At 35.3% G+C, this 20,446-nt stretch overlaps 1 protein-coding gene across 2 annotated transcripts in view; it reads left to right on the forward strand.

The window, feature by feature from the left end:
- LOC140170141 (glycerophosphodiester phosphodiesterase domain-containing protein 5-like) overlaps window positions 1–20,446 on the forward strand; it is a 126,791-nt gene that overhangs the window by 14,689 nt on the left and 91,656 nt on the right. The window contains exons 1-2 of one of the 2 annotated variants that reach the window (XM_072193462.1): window positions 2,148–2,723; window positions 3,862–4,043. In XM_072193462.1, the coding sequence (XP_072049563.1) occupies window positions 3,948–4,043 (96 nt within the window). In that variant the 5' untranslated portion in view covers window positions 2,148–2,723; window positions 3,862–3,947. Of the gene's footprint in view, window positions 1–2,147; window positions 2,724–3,861; window positions 4,044–20,446 lie in introns of those variants that run through there. The other variant, XM_072193461.1, reaches the window with a different exon arrangement.

A 20,446-nucleotide genomic window follows, 5' to 3' on the forward strand; every position in this document is an offset into this window, starting at 1 on the left:
AAATGTCGGGTTATATAAATGGTATATTAAGAGTATAAAACGTTTTCATAACCTCAAAAAACGTTTTTTGATAATCTACTGCTCAGCAAACAAAAATGTTTTACAGAAAACGTTTAAATGTCGGGTTATATAAAGGGTATAACAACGTTTTAATAACATTCCAAAAACATTTTTGAAAACTTGGTACAAATCATTCTAAACAGAATGTTATTTTGGGGTTGAAAAAATATTTTGCAAAAAAAATGTTTGCCCAAAATATTTACAATAACGTTTTTAAAATGTTTTCACGGCCTTTTATATAACCCGACAGAATGTTATTTTGGGGTTGACAAAATATTTGGCCAAAAATGTTTGCAAAAATAGTTTACAATGACATTTCGAAAACATTTAAAAATATTGTTGTAGTGTGTTTTCATACAAAACGTTTTAAAACGATTTCATGACCTTTATATAACCCGACATTTTAATGTTATTAAAACGTTTTTACCTAAACCAAAACCCAAAATATAACTTATTTAAAACGTTTTAAAAACGTGTTTGTGTTTGCTGGGATGTCAGCATATTCACTTTTTGAGATATTGAACATCAGGCAACTTTTCCTCAAAATAAGCCTTTGCTTGTTTGCTATACTTGTCCTCTAGGCCAATCTCTACCACTACCACTTCTTCACTGCTTCTATCAGATACAACAAAAAAATTAAGGTACTAGCAATGTTTACCTCTATATCCTAAAAAGGTCCAAATTAAAACAAGGAGACAATATCTGTGCCCTTAAGCTTTGATTAAAGACCTCATTTTGATGAAATCAATGGAGAAAACGGGGATCAAAAACCCAAGAAGGAACAAAATGAAAAGTAACTTGCATTTTAATGTTATATATAATCAATGGAAAGTACAGCGATAGTTATTTTGTCCAAGAACGCTTTGTGTACAAATCAAAAGGGCATCCAATGAAGTAATATGTTCCTAAGTTTGGATCACCTTGTCCACGGTGTCTTTATTTCTTGACCGAATTTAACGAATGGGGTCTTCAATTCAAGCTTAAAGATCCAGTTTTTAACTGCTGGTTCTCATATGACACCTATAATTGAAGACCGAATTAAAAAGACTAGTTTGCGTCTGACGTCAGGGCAAAGGCGCGACGTGATTGGTTACTGACCTGCGCAGTACGGCATTTTTGGTCTGGTTGACAGGACGTCATACGCAAACTAGTCTTTTCAATTCGGTCTTCAATTATAGCTGCACCTGTCTTTAGTTTTGGTTATACAGGGGTGAAAATAACTGGTACTTTAATTTGTTTGCTGTCTGTATTTCCAAATGAAGACATGAGCGCAAGAAGACCGTAAGTCCACTTGGCCCCTCAACATGTATACACTAAAGTTACGTATAGTTTCTTAGGGTTTTATAATGTTTAATACAAGTTCCAGGGTGAAAAAATCATGAAAGGTTGTGAAAGATTTGTTTTGGCCCCTGAACATGTATTAAACATTACCAAACTATACGAAACTATATACGCAACTTGAGTGTATACATGTTGAGGGGCCAAGTGGACTTACGGTCTTCTTGCGCTCAGGTCTTCAAATACACTTGCACTACTAAGAATAACATTAATATTTTCCTAACCAATGATTTGTATGTTGTTGACGGTTGATTATCATATTGCGTGTAAAATGTCTACATTGACAGCCTAGTTAGAAAGACGATGACAAACTTGGGCACCTTAACCCCGTCTATACTCTACCTTACACATCAAAAAAGCCATTTTCTTAATTAAATCTAAAAAAACTCAGAAGTGTGCATTTTCATGGCCATATATTCAAAATCAAAATTGAAAATACATTTAAATGAGTACACCCATGCCTAGTATTGGTTCAGAAGTAAATCCCTAATCAAAATTTAATTTTGTAAAATTAAAATGAAAGTTGATATATTTTATTTATATAGGAAAGTAAATACACCACACAGACATTGGCAAGTCCTTCAATAATACACACTGACAGCTTTTGCCGACATCCTGCCTATTTTTAAGCCAAGAACAAGCGGTTCTTTCCCTTACTGACGAGTACACGTAGATAGACAAAGCCTTAATTAATATTGAACAGTTAAATGAAAAATATTTCCTCCTTTGGGCGGATACTGACAGCCAAACCCGCGATTTGGTAGCCCAATTGGGCAACTTTAGAAGATTTTTCCCGCGACTTTTGACAATTTCCTGTCCCATAGAAACCAATGGTTAAGAAAAAAATTGGGCGACTTTTCAACATTGGCTCCCGCGACTTCCGATAGTTTCATGTCCCATAGAAACCAATGGTAAAGAGAAAAATTGGGCGACTTTTCGATTATTTGACCCGCGATTCGGGCTGAAATCTTTTGGCAACCCTGGATACTGTATACCGTTAGTGGTCGTCGGGAGGTGACTGGACGGTGACTCTTGTCATAGTTTTTAGGGAGTGAACAAAGTGACAGAATTGGAAGGGACATGATACCCGGACATGTTAAGGGTATACACCCTTTATCTAAAGTGAAGGTAATTTTTCTGTGACAAAGAGGTTGCCGTGAAGTCGGCGTCACTGCAGTCTACAAGTTAGATTCCGTGGACTATACAGGAATATTGTATGGACTTAAACGCGTGTAAACATAAACAGAAGACATGCATTAGGATTGTTTTAATGGATTAATCATATTGTAAGCCTTTATGAGAAACTTTGCTTCTTTCTATAATTGGTAAGTCCGTCTGTAGGAGCCTATGTATAGAAGAAATGGTTTGACAGTTGTAAGCCTTTATGTCAATTATGTTTTCCTCATAAGCGTTGCAGTCTTTATATTTTTGGATCAAAGTTTGACTTAAAAGGTATTAAAATATTGGCAAGATTTTCTGTCTGATATCACCTGCAACGATATATAAAATCTAAACCTGCTACTGTCTGGACTTAACGCTAACTTATCAATATAACATGAAGGAAGAGTACAAAATCACATTCGCTTAAAATTCTACTATTTTGCTTTATTTAAAAAAAGTTGGATAATTTCGTGCATAGTGTATCCAAAGCAGTTTATTAATTTGCATTCATTGCAAATAAGTTTTACTCAACTGTTGAGTGCAGTGAAAAGGGAACAGAAGAACAAAATGAGGGAATTGAACTCAATGTTAATTAAATAATTGTACTCATATTTAGTAAAAGTTTAATCAATATTGAGTTTTATTTGACGAATTTTGTTGCCCGGTTCCCTTCTTACTCAATATTGAATTGAGTAATTTTACTGTTATTTTATTCAGTCTATTCTATTCAAAGTTGATACTCCTTCTGTGGAAGACTTTAGCTAAATCTTCAACAGGGGGAGTGTGATTTTATATTGCATAGCCCATAAAGGTATACATTCTTACAGAAATCATGAGTAAGATTGGTTTTGTATTTTTCACAAGTTATCAATTAAGTGTACTTGTCATTTACATTTTTAAGATGTTTTATAAAAAAAATAATTGTCCTAGAAACGTATACAGCTTGTATCAAAATTATTGGTTTTGGTACCCATCAATCTTGATGTTTATTGAAAAGCCGGCCTCTTTCAAATGCCACAATTGATATACTCTCGAAGTGTCCAGAATGTGTAGCTTAAGACTTGTTATACAATTAATCTACAAATTATTTGGATCTTATGTTAAATTTTGATGTGTTAGATTTGGCCATATGAAAACTGATAGGCAAGTATCATTTTGATACAACTTGTACGTAGCCGATTAAGTTCATGAGGATAGACAATTGCTCGATTTATTAATAGCATGACAAGCACGATATGAACCACAAAATAATTTTGGATTATCCATATAAGACAAACTTTTGTTATTTTCTTTTCCTTTCAGATAAAAGCACCATTCGTGGAATAATCTAGTTTTGCTGTTTTCAAATTACCACTGTATATCTTCGTGAACCTGAAATACAAATCAGCATGGGTTGCGGGACGTGCTGCTCCTCGTGCGTTACATGTTGCTATGGATGCAGGTGTAAGAAGCAAAAAATGTACCAGAAAGAACCTACAAAATTTGTAAGTACAAACTCTCAAACCCCAAAATGAAAAGTTGCAATTTTAACGATTCAATTGTGCCTGCTACACATTAGTTGATAACCAAAGGACATTCCTCGACTAGGAATCCTCGTATAGAATCCAGTTTGGTATATCTGATGTGTTCTCAGGTCCCGGAAAAAATATTGTGCAAACATCGCTATCCGATCCCTTAAAATTTCCATAACTTGACCTGTTTTTCAAAAAAATGGGTAAAATGGCTTTTTTTTTCTCCCATAACTTCCAAAGTGCTTATTTTATGTACCAAAAAGTTGCATCATAACAAGTTTATTTATCGTAAAACACAGTGTAGCAACTACAATATAATTATATTCAACAGAATTATCAAGTAGCTTCAAGTTTATACACGTATCTCCCTGATAGTAATATTTCTGTATTATAATTTTAATAAAGTGTGACATGTTCCCACAAACCCGGAACATGTTATTAGATCTACTTTGAGATAACGGCCTAAATTAAAAAGATGTGCATCATATCATTGTCAAATAATTTTTGGATAAATCCATTGCTGTCTATACAAATGGCAATAATACTGATATCTAAAAAGAACCAAGGATTAAAAACATGTCATTTAAAATATTTTACAGCTATTATACCGTATATCAAAATCTTACAATGTAAAATTTGGCATGTTCAGAGTTTTATTGGAACATGTCACACTCTAAATTACAAGGATTTAAAAATAAATCCTTAAGGTTGTAATTAGGGACCAATCAATTTTTATAAAATCTGTAAGATTTAATTTTAAATCTAATACTTGATTGGCCCCTATCTCTTAGGATTTGCTTTAAATCCTTGAAATTTAGAGTGCAATTACCGTAGAAACCCGTCTATAAGGAATAGAAGCGACTGTGATGATAGCATATTTCACGCTAGCGCCCTCCACAATATTATATCATTATGGAATTTGAGCAAATCATTTACCGACACAAGCAGGTATACAATGTATTATTTTATCTTTATTTCGCATCTCACGAGCATAGCTCACTTGGCAAGGCATAAGACTTTGGTTCTTTAGATCGGAAGATGGTGAGTTCGAGCCTCATCACGGTCACACAAACTTTTATAAACAAAATATTGTTCAAACTTTTCATTTATATTTTCTTGCATTTTCTAAAGACTCCTTTCGTGATCATTTTTTTTCATATTTAGTTTAATTTATTCTATTGTTTTTCTTTTATTGTTTCTTTTCTTTGTCTTTTTTTCTTGTTTAATTTTATTTTTTCTTTATTTTTCTTTGATTCATATAATATTGGCAGGATAAGGAGAGGAGGAACTAAAGACCCATTCAGTGATTTGCTCATCCGGACGATCGTAAAAATCATCAAAATTCACCTTTGTCATTGTCATAGATGTGGTAACATAGCCTGCTAGTGGTTCAGCAGAAAACCGTGTGACACATAATATACATTTGGCTACATTTTATTATACGATAAATACGAATTTATTAAACATGGTAACAAATATTCTCTAGCAGATCGGTTATACGATGGAACTGGTAGGCATAGGCCTATTATAAATTCGGGATATTAAATATCTTCCTGACGAGACAGATCTGCGCATGTGGTCAAAGACGATTCCTTACTAGCCACAGACCGTCCGCTGGAATTAGTTGAATCGCTATGGCTGTTGGTCGGACCTCTCATCTCTCCACATCGATTGTGACCTATCCCCGACATTGCCCTTATGAACTCACATCCTCCTGTTTTATTCAATACGCTGGCGAAGTTACGTAATAATCGGATTAACTCATAGCAATAGGTGAAAACAATTTTGAATATACCGCGTTATACACTGATACGTTCAGGCGGTACCTCTTCATTGAACCATATCATGCTGCACCTGTAAGATCTTTGAAAAGACCAGTATTGTATTCAATCTATGATTGCAGACATACACAGTACAGGTGATGAGTGTAACCTGCTTGTAGCGCAGCGCGATATGTTCAAAATTGTTTTCACCTATTGCTATGGTAATTAATCCGATTAATTACGCAACTTCACCAGCGTATAATGGCCGAATAAATTCTGACCATCACTTGGCTTGTTGGATTCGTCTATACTACAATTCGCTGTCGAAGTGACGTAATAATCGCAATAACTACCATCAAGCAGATTGCACTAATCACCCGCGTATGTCACCAAACATAGATTGAATACCACTCTTTTCATAAATACTAATCTTACATGGCGAGTGATTAGCATTTCTTTGACAACAATGGTTTAATGCATAGGTGCCACGTGAACGATGAAGTGCAGGGCTATATATTCGAAATTGTATTCATCAATTGCTATGGTAGTTAATCCGATTAATTACGTCACATCGACAGCGAATAGCCTATAGTATGGGTTCAAGTGGAACAAAAAATAGTGTATGTCCATTGCTAGCTATGGTAATTAATCATGTTAGTGTTTACATCACTACTTCGGTGAAGACAAGAGAAGTGTGCCTTCTCTACCAACGCCTGTGATATAACAGGTGCAAGCGAAACAAAATTGAATGACCAGAATAGTTTCCTTTGTCAGATGAATTGATTGAAGTTTTTGAAGACACTCTATTCTTGATGGGACAATAGATTCAAATATGGAATAATTATTATTCCTCATCTATTTGTTTTTATTGAAAAAACTGCAATTGTGGCAACAGAACAATATTTATTTTGATTTCATTTCAAGTAGAAACAAAATCGTGCTTAAGCCAAAAACGCACCCTACCTCAAGAATTGGGATGGCACAAAGGTGCAACATAGTTTTATTGCAAAGACGAGGACAGACAAGTAGTTACAACACATCTGTCTAACCGTGGGTTTCGCTATTATTTAGAATAAATGCTTTTACTAGTTTCTATAAAACCACAAAATTACTAAAAAAAACTATAAAAAAAACAAAAAAAAAAAAAAAAAAAACCGCACCTAAAATTAAAAGTAGAAACGTAGATTTGAAGAAAGATAAAAAGAACATGTCAAAAAGTTAAAATTAAACGAGAATGAAAAAACAGAACCGGTGCCCGGACCATGCTCTCTTCAGCATGTCTTCAGTTCCAAAGTCTGACGCTCTATCAATTGAGCTATACGATCCTGATATACGAAACAGTCGTTATTATGTCAATACAATTGATTGGTGTTACAACATACTTCGATGGAATGCATAGCCACCCAGTGCCAGTATATATTTGCTCAAACTCCAAATACAACAAGCAACCAATTTTATTGAGGGCGTTTCTTAGGTATATCCTTGTAGACGGGGTTTTACGGTATTTTATGATTAAAATTAAGGATCTGTAGGCTATATCTTTTGTGAATGGGCAAATGCATTGAAAGTTATTTCTTTATTTTTCTTGTAATTCCTTGCAAAAGTATGTACAAAATTGAAGTTTGGTGTATATTTGAGTTGAACACATAGACACAGTAGCGTTATTTTATTGTTCTTATATATTTAAAATTAGAACAGTATAATTATACTAATTTCATGAATCTAATATATATAGCCCGCTAGACACATGATTATATACAGTTAACGCAATAAATATCAGTTCATGAAACATGGCCTTTATACATAGACAGATAATACCGAAATAACCAAGTTATGAAACTAAAACCAATAGAAGGTGCTAATTCAAAAGTTACAACCCTATTGGTTTGTACACATCATTCAGACCATGAGTTTTCACTTTCCGTTGACATGGCCAACGTTTACCGTGGCAAGCCCCATTGTCCACGGCACTCGCAATGGTTAGCAACGGAATGTGTTGATTATTGCCATGTGCATAAACCAATAGTGGTGCAACTTTTGAATCTGTACCTCCTATCGGTTTTAGTTTCATTATGGTCATCTATATCGACCATAATTTTGGCTGTAATATCAAGATTTATGGACTGCTACATGTACCTTATTTATTGCGTTGATGTTTTTTTTTATTTGTGAAATCTTTATTGAGGGGTTTAAACTATACTTCAGTGGCCAGCGCTGCTTTCCAAGCAGGCCCTCATGCATATATAGTAAAATGATATTACAAGATTTACAGAATATCTACAAAAAACATGATATTTACAAGATTATACAAAAATATAAATACATTTTAAGTACCTAAACAATATAATGAATCTAAAATTACATAAAATAATAATAAATGATTATAATTCAGACGCAATGATGTTTGTCTTGAATTTATGCAATGACAGAGTTTCAAGGTTCACACAAATGAAGGTGGTAAATTATTCCATAAGTTTGCAGGTCAGTCTTACAATAAATGTACGTTTACCACTATTAGAATTGTATTTGGGTACAATCAATGCGTTTGAAGAATGACTCCTATTATGATCATGAGCATTATGAATAAAGTCAAACTGATTATATAAATATTCAGGACACATATTTTTGACACATTTTTGATACATCTAAAAGTAAGAATAATCATGTGATTAGACCATCTATCACAAAGTTTTATCCAACATAAAGAATTTAACATATCATCTACTGGTGTTCTAAGAGAATTGTCAAACTGTCAAATCAACATACGATATTAACGTAAACAAACTACACAGGCAGAAGACTGTCAAAACCAAAATCGTGAAATTCACTGTAACTTAATTTTGTATCAGGAAGTTACCTTAAGTGGCCATGTAAAATAATGAGCAATGGATTAGTTTAGTCAGTGCTTACTCATGATATCTGTACAGAATATAATACGAATATGCGAAGATTATAAATGAAAGGTATCGGAAAGGAAACAAATTACGGAAGCAGTGAATTGTACGTTTATTTTCATTTAATACATGACACATTATTTTGGTTTTCTTTTAGAGATCATTTGATTGACTGCCCTCCACAGCAAAGAACAAAAAAAACCAAAAAAACAAAAACAACAACAACAACATAAAACACTGCAGTGTCTGTTTCGTTAATTAAGTTAATTAAGTTACTGAATTCTACCTATAAAACAGGGTGATTAAAAACATAAAAACGAAGGTTCTATTGTCCTGAATTGAAAAAGAATGTGCGACGTTTATTTTCTGTATTATGTTCACATAGATGATGTAGTTTTACAAAGAGAATTATACTGCTTCAAAAACATAATTGTTCGAGTAAAATATGGCTGTAGCTGAAAAAATGCAAAAATTTTAATTCAAAATGTTCAATGGCTAAACACAGTTTTAGGAGTGTATTTGACCAGCGCCCGAGGTCGCCGGTTCGAATCCCCCGGCTTTGGCCAAATTTTCGTTGTTTCCCTTCTTCGTAAAATACAGGTTGTCCCCAAAAGATGTTAACAATCGGCTGACGAATAGTTTTAGAAAATCGGTGCAACTATTTCAAAACTGTTCCGAAAAGAAGAAGAATTAAGCTTTAATATAAATTTGATTGGCCAAGTTCTAGTTCTATGACCCATAGGCTGTTATAGTGTACCTCCTGGCACGTTCGTGCAGTGGTAATACAAATCCGTGCAGTGAGAATTAAAAATCCGTGCTTAAAACCACACTAATGACCGGGAAATTAAAGAAGTTCCTCCACAAAGTAAGTCTGGTCGAGTCAAAACAATCCTATACAAAAAGGTTTATTTGAAGACCTGAGCGCAAGAAGACCGTAAGTCCACTTGGCCCCTCAACATGTATACACTAAAAATACGTATAGTTTCTTAGGGTTTTATAATGTTTAATACATGTTCCAGGGTGAAAACATCATGAAAGGTTGTGAAAGATTTGTTTTGGCCCCTGAACGTGTATAAAACAATACCAAACTATACGAAACTATACGAAACTTTAGTGTATACATGTTGAGGGGCCAAGTGGATTTACGGTCTTCTTGCGCTCAGGTCGTCATTTGTGGTGATCAATCAAACATTCCATTTTGCCAAAAAATTCAGGCATATATTGCCTTACAACGCCTCTATCAACGCACTTTCTCCCCAATTTTTCGATCACTCGTGGGGGAAAGCCTCGGGACGAGCGGATGCCTAACAGGCGTTGAGGTAGAGTGATATATAATGTGTGTATTTTATGCAACTTTTCAGAGTTTTTGCATTTTTATTAACACTTATAAAACATAATACCATTTAACTTACTGTTAATAAACCACAACTGCATCTAGGTACAACAATCACAATTCAATTGAATGGTTTAAATAAATCCAAATATTTTCTATTCTAATCAATATTTTAAAGAGATTATAATTTTATTAAAATTTAGGCACCTGTGTGTATTCTATGCAAATTTTCACTCTGATTAACATTATTTAAAGAAAGAAAAAACGTTAACTTGACCTAAGTGAACCAGGTGTGTACTTTCTTCGAGCTGTAACTAAGTAAAAATAATGACGAGTCAATTTAAGAGATTTACATTTTAAATGAAAACCTACCCTTCTAAATAGAAACATTTTCTTTTCTGATTAACAGTTTACAAAGATTGTAATTTTATGAAATTGGACACCTGTGTCCCTCGGGCTATGTCCATTTTTTCAATTGATTAACATTTTTAGACATAATAATATAAACTTGGCATAAGTGAAAAATGTGTGTAGCTGTAACTGTAATGTAGCTATTTAGTTATGTCAGAGAAAAAAAATCACATCACAAAACAATGAGAATGTTGGTCTAACGAGCTGTGTGGTTAACATGTTTATTTAAATATTCTTGATCGTGTGACCAATCGTGAAGCATATTTTAGAAGCAAGTTGTTATTACGCGAACATTTGGAAAAAATTAAAAACATTAATAAATATGACGTGTTTGGGGCTCGAGTAAACTGACATATGGACATTTTGAGAGAGAACAAAATCAGGACTCAGCGGGGATTGAACAATTGAACAATCTCATTGTGTTTCAGCGGCCAATTTATTAAATAATGAAGTAGTGGTTAGACTCTGGACCGGTAATCCAGCGACCGGGGTTCAATCCCCGCTGAGTCCTGATACTTTCTCTCTCTAAATTTTCATATGTCATTAAATCATAATTTCTCGGGCTTGCATCGTTTATATCCGATCCTCGCATATATTTATTGTGTTTCACATTGTCTTACGCCCTGCTAGGGTGAAACATATAGGCCGCCTCCTTCTTCATTTGTTAATAATTATGTTATTTTTTAAGCTTAAATTTTAGAATATACGTTGTGATGTACCCAAGGGTATATTCTCGGACCCCTATTATTTATATTATGTATAAACGATGATAAATAAATGAAGGATGTTCCAATTTCTTCTCTCTTCTGATTTCACAACAATATTATACTCAAATATGAATAGGCCTATCATTAGTAAGGTATTTTTGAGGAAAAAATAGAGATCCGCATCGCGAACCAAGAGCAAACTATATTGGGGATCAATTTAATGATACCTGAGGAAATGGAATATAAACATAACAAAAGTTTGCCAGGGAAGGATTGAGACGCATAGACACGCTATGACCATCCCAACCACTTGGTTGATGGATTGTAAAATGACCTACATGCAGGTGACCGCTATCCCCCACCCAATGTCAAATAGAAATCTATACACAACTGGTTGAGATCAAAAACGTATCACCAAATTCAGTGATTAAAAAAATCACAAACTGGTGGGGGAACATACACCTCGAGGCTACTCCAACCCCTCCAGCACAACTTGCTTGGACATCCAGGCAAAAGTAAATACAAATATTCTATTTGCCAACGTGCAGTGTCTTTTCTCCCCTTAAATAGCCCCTGCTATGACCCCTCGAAAGTACGAAAGTAACTTATTATGAAAAGCTTCCCTGAACATTAAATCAACTTACAAGTCGTTTATTTAAAACGATAATGTGGTCATCTTGTGACATGTGTCTCAATCTCGAAAGACAGTCTATGGTAATGACAGTGTCAATTACCACACTACGTGGTTTACTTAATGTTGACAGTTGTGTGTCTGTTGGTGCGTCAGTCTCATAGGATTCTATGACGTTTGCTTGTTTTAAGCAAAACGAATGTTTCCTGAAACGTATTGCCCCAAAAGAGGTGTTTAAAAGAAATTATCATCAACGCGAACAACCATGATGGTGATGGTAACAACTCTCTAGTCCGAAGGTTCCCTAGTCCGAAGGCTCCTTAGTCGGAAGGTTCGCCAGTCCGAACACGTAATTAACTATTCGCTAGTCCGAAGGCTCCTTAGTCCAAAGGCTCGCTAGTCCGAACACGTAATTTACCATTCGCTAGTCCGAATTCTGAAAAAGGTTCGCTAGTCCAAATATCGGGTTCTCTAGTCCGAAAGTTTACCTGTCCGAATAATAAATCAGGTTCTCTAGTCCGAATATAGAATAAGGCTCGTTAACCCTAACCCTAACCCTAACCCCAACCCTAACTCTAACCCTAACCCTAACACTAACCCTAACCCTTATATTATATTCGGACCAGAAAACCTTCGGATTAGCTAACTTAATTTGGTTTTCGGACTAACTACCCTTCGGACTAGAGAACCTTCGGACTAGCGACCCTTTGGACTAGAGAGAAGTAACTTAGCAGTTCCCTGAACATGTTAAACAATGAGTTCTTGGTATTTAAAGAGGATCCAATGTTGTATTTGGTAGAATTTTACAAACCTATTGCTATTCCTTTAACGTAGGTCACCGTGTCTCAAGGTTTATTATATGTTCAGAGCCCACCGCTGAAAAAGAAACACAAGGAAACAGTAATACCAATTCAAAAATACTAATTTTGTACTTTGTCAGATTGACAACACCAATAGTTATAGTGTACGGTGATAGTTCAATATGAAACAAAGCCAACCATGAGGATTAGTGCGAGGTTTAACCGTGATTTAGGATCGACTTAGCAAAGATAAGTATTGACAAATCACGGAGTATTAAAGAAGGTGGGCTGCTTAATTATGTCAAACTTTATTGTGCTATCAATCATACTGGTATGCTTTCATAGAAAAACAAAACAAAATAGAAAGACAAAACAAAACAAGAAAAAACCAACAATAAACGGCAGCATGAAAGTCTCCTGGACAAAGAATTAACCGCTGATTGTCTCGTTCGTGGAGCACTGGCTGCGATGGAAATCGATGCAGATGGATTAAGGTACTGCGTCCGTTTTATTAATCTACTTTTTTTTTTTTTAATTGTTTCCATGGTGTCATATGTCCACCTACGCATAATCAGATGCAAATGGTAGGCCTAAAGCTGATATATTTACAATTGTGGTATAATTGACCGAATTAAAAATACTGAGTTTGCGTCTGACGTCAGGGCAAAGGCGCGGCGTAATTGGTTGCTTACCTGCGCAGGTACGGCGTTTTTGGTCTGGTTGACAGGACGTCATACGAAAACTAGTCTTTATAATTCTGCCGTTTTTTCCCCTAATTTTTAATCTGTAGGCCTACTTCTTATTCCCTACATACTGGACATACTTATAAGTATACACTCTAGCTCGATTTAAACTAATGTACTAAGACCGGAACATAAGGATGTATTCTGTGAAGTTTCACATGCTTTCCATAACTGTAAATGGCCTATAAGAGCGAGTTTCCATTCCGAGCCATTAGCCATCTCAGACACCCATGACAGGGGGCTACCGCAAAAAGACGTCTTATAAAACCCAGCTCTTTCCTCCCCTTCTGCTATTGGTTAACAACAGGATATTTTCAAATTAGTGAATCGCCGCATTACGGTTTTAACATGATGCAGTTGTGATTGTTGCAAGATGACGTATAAACCTGAAACATATTATTAAGGAAACGAAAAAGCAGGTATACAAACTTCCAATTATTACACTTTCTGAGGTCAACATGCCTAGAAGCTTATAGTATTCATGAATCCCCAGCAAACACGAAACGTTTTACAATTTTATTTTTTTTAATTATAAAAACATTTTAATAAAATTCAAAAAACATTTTTGAAAACTTCATGCATAGCATTCTAAACAGAATTATTATTAATGTTATTTAAGTGTGACAAAATATTTTGCAAAATTGTTTGCCCCAAATAATTTACAATAACGTTTTGAAAACGTTTTAATGGCCTTTATATAACCCAATATTTAAATGTTTTTAAAACGTTTTGAATAAACGTTTTAAGAACATTTCTGTATTTGCCCCCAGCAAACACAAAAACGTTTTAAAAACGTTTTAAATAAGTTATATTTTGGCTTTTGGTTTAGGTAATAACGTTATAATAACATTAAAATGTCGGGTTATATAAAGGTCATGTAAAACGTTTTGTATGAAAACACACTACAACAATATTTTTAAATGTTTTCAAAAAATGTTATTGTAAACTTTTTTTTGCAAACATTTTTGCCAAATATTGTGTCAATACTTAAATAACATTATGTTAAAATATTTTAACCCAGCAAACACAGAAATGTTCTTAAAATGTTTTTTTTAAACATTTTAATAACATTTAAATGTCGGGTTATATAAAGGCCATGAAAACGTTTTTAAAACGTTATTGAAAATATTTTGGGCAAACATTTTTCGCAAAATATTTTTTCAACCCCAAAATAACATTTTATTTAGAATGTTTTGTATCAGGTTTTCAAGAATGTTTTTGGAATGTTATTAAAACGTTTTATACCCTTTATATAACCCGACATTTAAACGTTTTCTGTAAAACATTTTTGTTTGCTGAGCAGTAGATTATCAAAAAATGTTTTTAAGGTTATGAAAACGTTTTATACTCTTAATATACCCTTTATATAACCCGACATTTAAACGTTTTCTGACAACCTTTTATAACCTTTTGCGAATGATGTCGAAAACGTTTTGTGTTTGCTGGGCCGGGACATTATAGTAATAGAAAAAGAATCATGTCATGATAAAGTTTGGTTATTAACATCCTGATTGCAAATAGATTTAGTCATTAATAAGAGTGAACACCAGTAAATACAAATCTCCTAGCCCTTGGAAGAAAAGTCAGTGTTTCGAAAAGTGAGAAAGTGCCATAGCACTTAAATATATGATCGAATCCAACGAAAAGTGTACACGGCATGTTCAGGGCCATAACTTAAAAGTATTAATCAATTGGCATTCGTTTTGGTATTGTGTTTATTCGCCTTGATCATACGCTTCGCGCCATATATAATAAGACCCCCTTCTGTGAGAAACTTAGACACAGAGACCCCAAAACATGCTATTTTTACCCATTTTTTCAAAATATTTCTTAAAGTATTTTTAAAAACATCTAAATCAGTTATGAAAAGAAGTAATTGGATTGAATCTAAATTGATTTCCTGAAAGGTGTGTATTCAAAGATTGCCTGTTCAATTTTTCACATATTTGTACATAATTATGAATTTTTGTGATAATTTTTTGAGTGGTATTTTTTACATTACCTACGAATACAATTTTTCATAGCACTAGATATATCTTTAAAAATGGAAATCACTAATAAATGCGCAATTGATACAAGCTTTGATATGTCCAATACTGAAATGCATTGCATTCGGACATCTTTATTATTGTGTTTAGCTGCCAGAAATTCTAAATGGCACAAAGGTAGGTTTGGTAAAAAATATGCATTACCTCCGAATACATGTTAAAAGCTGTGCCATTTCCACAAAGTGAGAGAATAGTAAACAATAGTTAAGCAATAGGTGCAGGGTAATACACTCTTTATTTCTACCAAGTTTCAATAACCTGCGTTTAAATATTTCTGAGATGTCAACAATAAAAGCAAGTATTCGTAGGTAAATTTCGGTAACCGAATGTTACCTACGAATACACTTTGACATCATGACAGTATTGTGAAACACCGCCATTCATGCCAATGCCCATATTGGTACATAACGAGGGCCTGTATGTTTGCTATCAAATCATATGTCAATGAAAGTTGCGAATTCACATACATGCCCACCATGCAAAACTGAATACGGCTTAATTGGTGAAAAATATGTACTGAAATAGACAACGGTCTGCTCATTTGAAAGAAAAATCAGATTCAAAGAAGATTAGAAGGGATAAATACTTGGATTTGTCAACTGTCATGTGTGCTTCATTTTAAATGTTTACCGACCTTCTGGTTTCTTAGTAATTTGTGTCCAAATTGATTTATTCGAAGGTAACTTTTGACGTTTTCGCTAAGGTTACCTACGAATACCATGGAAAAACGACTGTTCTCATTGTCTCATGATCTAGACAACACATTGATGGACCCTGGTATAAAGCTAATTGTAGTTGCCCTCAAACGAAAGGCCACAAGACTTAACTGACTCCAAGATGGACTTCACAAGTCTGCAATAACGGTTTTAAGCGATTTGTGTGCAATTAAGCAAATTACAGTCACTTTAGTGGCTTTGTTTCTTACTTCGAACCTCTTTCAACCGCTGTGAACCGACATTATTAATACATGATAGGGTCTAAAGTATCAATAAACGCACATAAAGAAAATAATACATTCAAAGTGCTTTATAAAATGAAGTTTTGATTGCGATATCCACCAAAAGTCTAATTCTTACCTACAAATACTGAAATGTTACTTACGAATACAGCATAATACATGGCATGTGTAATGAAGTTTCCCTACCAATGGAAATTAATTGTCAAAAACTTTAAGCGGTACCCCAGGACACTATTATTACCCATATACGGATTCATTCAACAATTATTTATTATGTAAAATTGCTGATTATCAAAATGAAGTGGTCAAAATCTTGCTAAAAGCATCAAAAAAATTTTGATCTAAGGTAATAGCATTTATTCATTTGGACGTACCATCTGAAAGAGATCTAAAACTACCATTTTATTAATTCATTACCATAATAGCAAAATTTAAACCCATAAACTCAATATAGATATTGTTAAATCGCTCATGTTACCTACGAATACCCGGGTTTCTTCACCTTTTTCATTGTATAAAGCGTTAGGTGTATGCGTATAATTCCTAATATTCTTGAAAACATATATCATACTCGTTCTTATACAATGTGTAAATTGATTGATACTCATTTGATAAATAAAATACAGAAACTGACCTAAACTTCATTTTCAAAAATAAACTAGCATAAATTGACTAAGATCATATTGATCGCGTTATAAAAATAAAACAAATATTTTCTGGTTGAGTTAGCATTTTCCTGACACCCTGTGGTCTACATTACACGAAAAAAGCGTTAATGGGAATATTCCATTTGTTTTAGGTTGATTAGTATTGCGATAGTGAAAGCATCCTAGTGGTATTCGTAGGTAACATTGGGTTTTGATATCACATCTACTATCACACGTCCTGGATTTATTTTTCAAGATTAGTAATGGCACTTTTGGTTCCTATAAGGCCAATATGTCATCAATCAATGGGCAAAAGGAAAAAATTGTGGAGACATTTTTATTTCGGACTTTTATTTTTGGCCCGTGGATACTTTTGGTTGGATTCGACCATATACATTAGAAAAGGCTTAAAACTCAACTTTTAGGCCCTGATTCATATTTATCCTTCACTTAGGCCTGGGAAATGGATTGTATATACATGAAATACGAGCAGGATCCGACTTTTTATGAAGATTTGACCAAACCTTCAAAATGTGTTACATTTCAGAAACACCAAGCTATTTTTGAGCAGCTGGCGTACTAGCGGTACAGCACCATTAAGGACTCGCTATAAAGCATTACTCGTTGACTGCCGATAAACGTCCCAATAAATCGGACTTAGTCACCGGTCAGTTCTCATGATAGATTTCCATGGCTAACGATGGTTAACTATGAAAACATGTTAAAGGACATCAAGAAAATTTTCTAAGTTATTTATTTTGAGCTCTTTCGAGTATCGACGAGTAATGGATATATTCTGTAGATTTAGGTTTTGTCTGTGACTGCTAATGTGAGGCCGTCGTAGGTCGTACGGGGCTCAAACTCGGTGGGTGGGTGTAGCTCTGTCCTGGCAAGAAGAAGTTTATGTTCGTTAAGTCATCCGACCCCGGGGCCCCCTCCCAGGGGTAATTTGAGGTCAAATGACTAAAAACTGTCATATGGGCATGAAACTAGGTCGTACGGGACTCAAACTCGGTGGGTGGGTGACGTTCTGTCCTGGCAAGAAGATGTTTATGTTCGTTAAGTCATCCGACCCCGGCGCCCCCTCCCAGGGGTCATTTGAGGTCAAATGACTAAAAACTGTCATATGGGCATGAAACTAGGTCGTACGGGACTCAAACTCGGTGGGTGGGTGTAGTTCTGTCCTGGCAAGAAGATGTTTATGTTCGTTAAGTCGTCCGACCCAGGGCTCCCTCCCAGGGGTCATTTGAGGTCAAATGACTAAAAACTGTCATATGGGCATGAAACTAGGTCCTACGGGGCTCAAACTCAGTGGGTGGGTGTAGTTCTGTCCTGGCAAGAAGATGTCTATGTTCGTTAAGTCATCCGACCACGGGGCCCCCTCCCAGGGGTCATTTGAGGTCAAATGACTAAAAACTGTCATATGGGCATGAAACTAGGTCGTACGGGGCTCAAACTCGGTGGGTGGGTATAGTTCTGTGCTGGCAAGAAGATGTTTATGTTCGTTAAGTCATCTGACCGCGGGGTCCCCTCCCAGGGGTCATCTAAGGTCAAATTACTAAAAAGTGTCGTATGGGCATGAAACTTGGTAGGTACAGTCAACATTGAAGGTCATTTTGGGGTCATCCAAGGTCACCACGGGTCATCTGAGGTCAAATTAGTAAAAGCTCATATATGGGCATGTCACCATCAGCCTGGTAATCGCGCCCAGCCGAGAACCGCCAAATATGGGTAACCGCCTAGTCTATTTTAAAACTGATGCATCAATGACTATGTTCATCATGTCATATAGAGGCCTTGCATGCGACGTATCATCATCCCGTAAATATGGCGGACTACTCAAATGCATTCAACAAAAGCATGATTGCAATCTACCGTGACAGTTCGTCTCACACACATAATCCTGCACTACGATCAAATAGGTTGATGATAACATTTGATTGAATGGACTGCACTCCGCCATAACTACGGTGAAGGACACCGGTTGAAAACCTTTGTTTGGAGCCAATCAATAATTTCATGCAGGGCCTCTATTGTATCATTCTCACATAGATATAGAAATACTAAATTCGTTCACTATCTATATTTTTACTTCTAGTAGAGCTCCAATCTAAGGGTTAAAGTTATGTTTTAGGTTAGGTTAGGATTTTTTAAAGTACCCAGTACAGTGAACCTTATGCTACAAATGCGCGCGAAAATTTTAGCATAGGCCTATTGAAAGGAAACTGGTGAAATATGGGACAAAAGTGGAATAAATTCGCGCAAAGCGCTAAAATGGCATTTTGTGGCTATAAAATGGCCAAATATGAGGTTAATTTCGACACAAACCAATACACAGGCGTCAATATTGGGGGTGATTATATTGACCATCCCCTGGCAAAATATTGTGGCATTTATCCCCCCCATCTACGCCTATGTAATTTAGAGCCCTGTGACTCCATCGGTCTCCCTCTCCCTCTCTTCTCCCCCCCTTCCCTTTTTCTTCCTCCCCTTGGCGGAAACTCTAATAGGCACAAAGGACCAATATGCGATACGTAATCTATTTCCTCTTCTTTCTATATCTAACCTCCTTGGGCCTACATATTAGTACTGATATATCATACGCTGGCGAAATTACGTAATTAATCGGATTAATTAACATACTGAGCAATAGGTGAAAACAATTTTGACAAAAGGAGTTGTCCTTGTCAATTTGTAGACATGTACTTTTGATTATTTACATAGCTTCTTCTCCAATCACTGTGTAAAACATCCATCCAAAAATCTGATTGCTATTATTATATGGATGAATGGACATATCACAAAAGGATTGCTTATCTCAATAGGGCATGTACTTAAGCATTTTTTTTAACTGACCGGCGTTATAGAGGCCTTGCATGTGACGTATCATCCCGTAAATATGGCGGACTACTCAAATGCATTCAACAAAAGCATGATTGCAATCTACCGTGACAGTTCGTCTCACACACATAACCCTGCACTACGATCAAATAGGTTGATGACAACATTTGATTGAATGGACTGCACTCCGCCATAACTACGGTGAAGGAGACCGGTTCAAATCCTTTGTCTGGAGCCAATCGATAATTTCATGCAAGGCCTCTATTGGGCGTTTTATCGGAGGTCACCGAGTAATGCCGAAGATCAAAATCGATTTTATGTATTGTGTATGTATCATAGGACGCTCGTATTAATTGTCTCTATGCGCTTGAGAATTCAACAATATAAATAATGGTAGCTCTATTATAATACACATTAATGTTTTAAGCAGATAAAATTCCAAAATATAATACGTTTTCTGCCTTTGCTTGTCACGTGGTAGGCCTATGTTGAAGTTGCGATTATATTTTTAAATAAGTTTCAGATGAATAACAAGAAGACAAGTGGCCTAGTGGTCTAAGGCGCTAGGCTCATAGAGTACTAAGCGTTGCGCCGTGAGTT

The sequence above is a fragment of the Amphiura filiformis genome, chromosome 14, assembly GCF_039555335.1.
Source record: "Amphiura filiformis chromosome 14, Afil_fr2py, whole genome shotgun sequence".
Lineage (NCBI taxonomy): Eukaryota > Metazoa > Echinodermata > Ophiuroidea > Amphilepidida > Amphiuridae > Amphiura > Amphiura filiformis.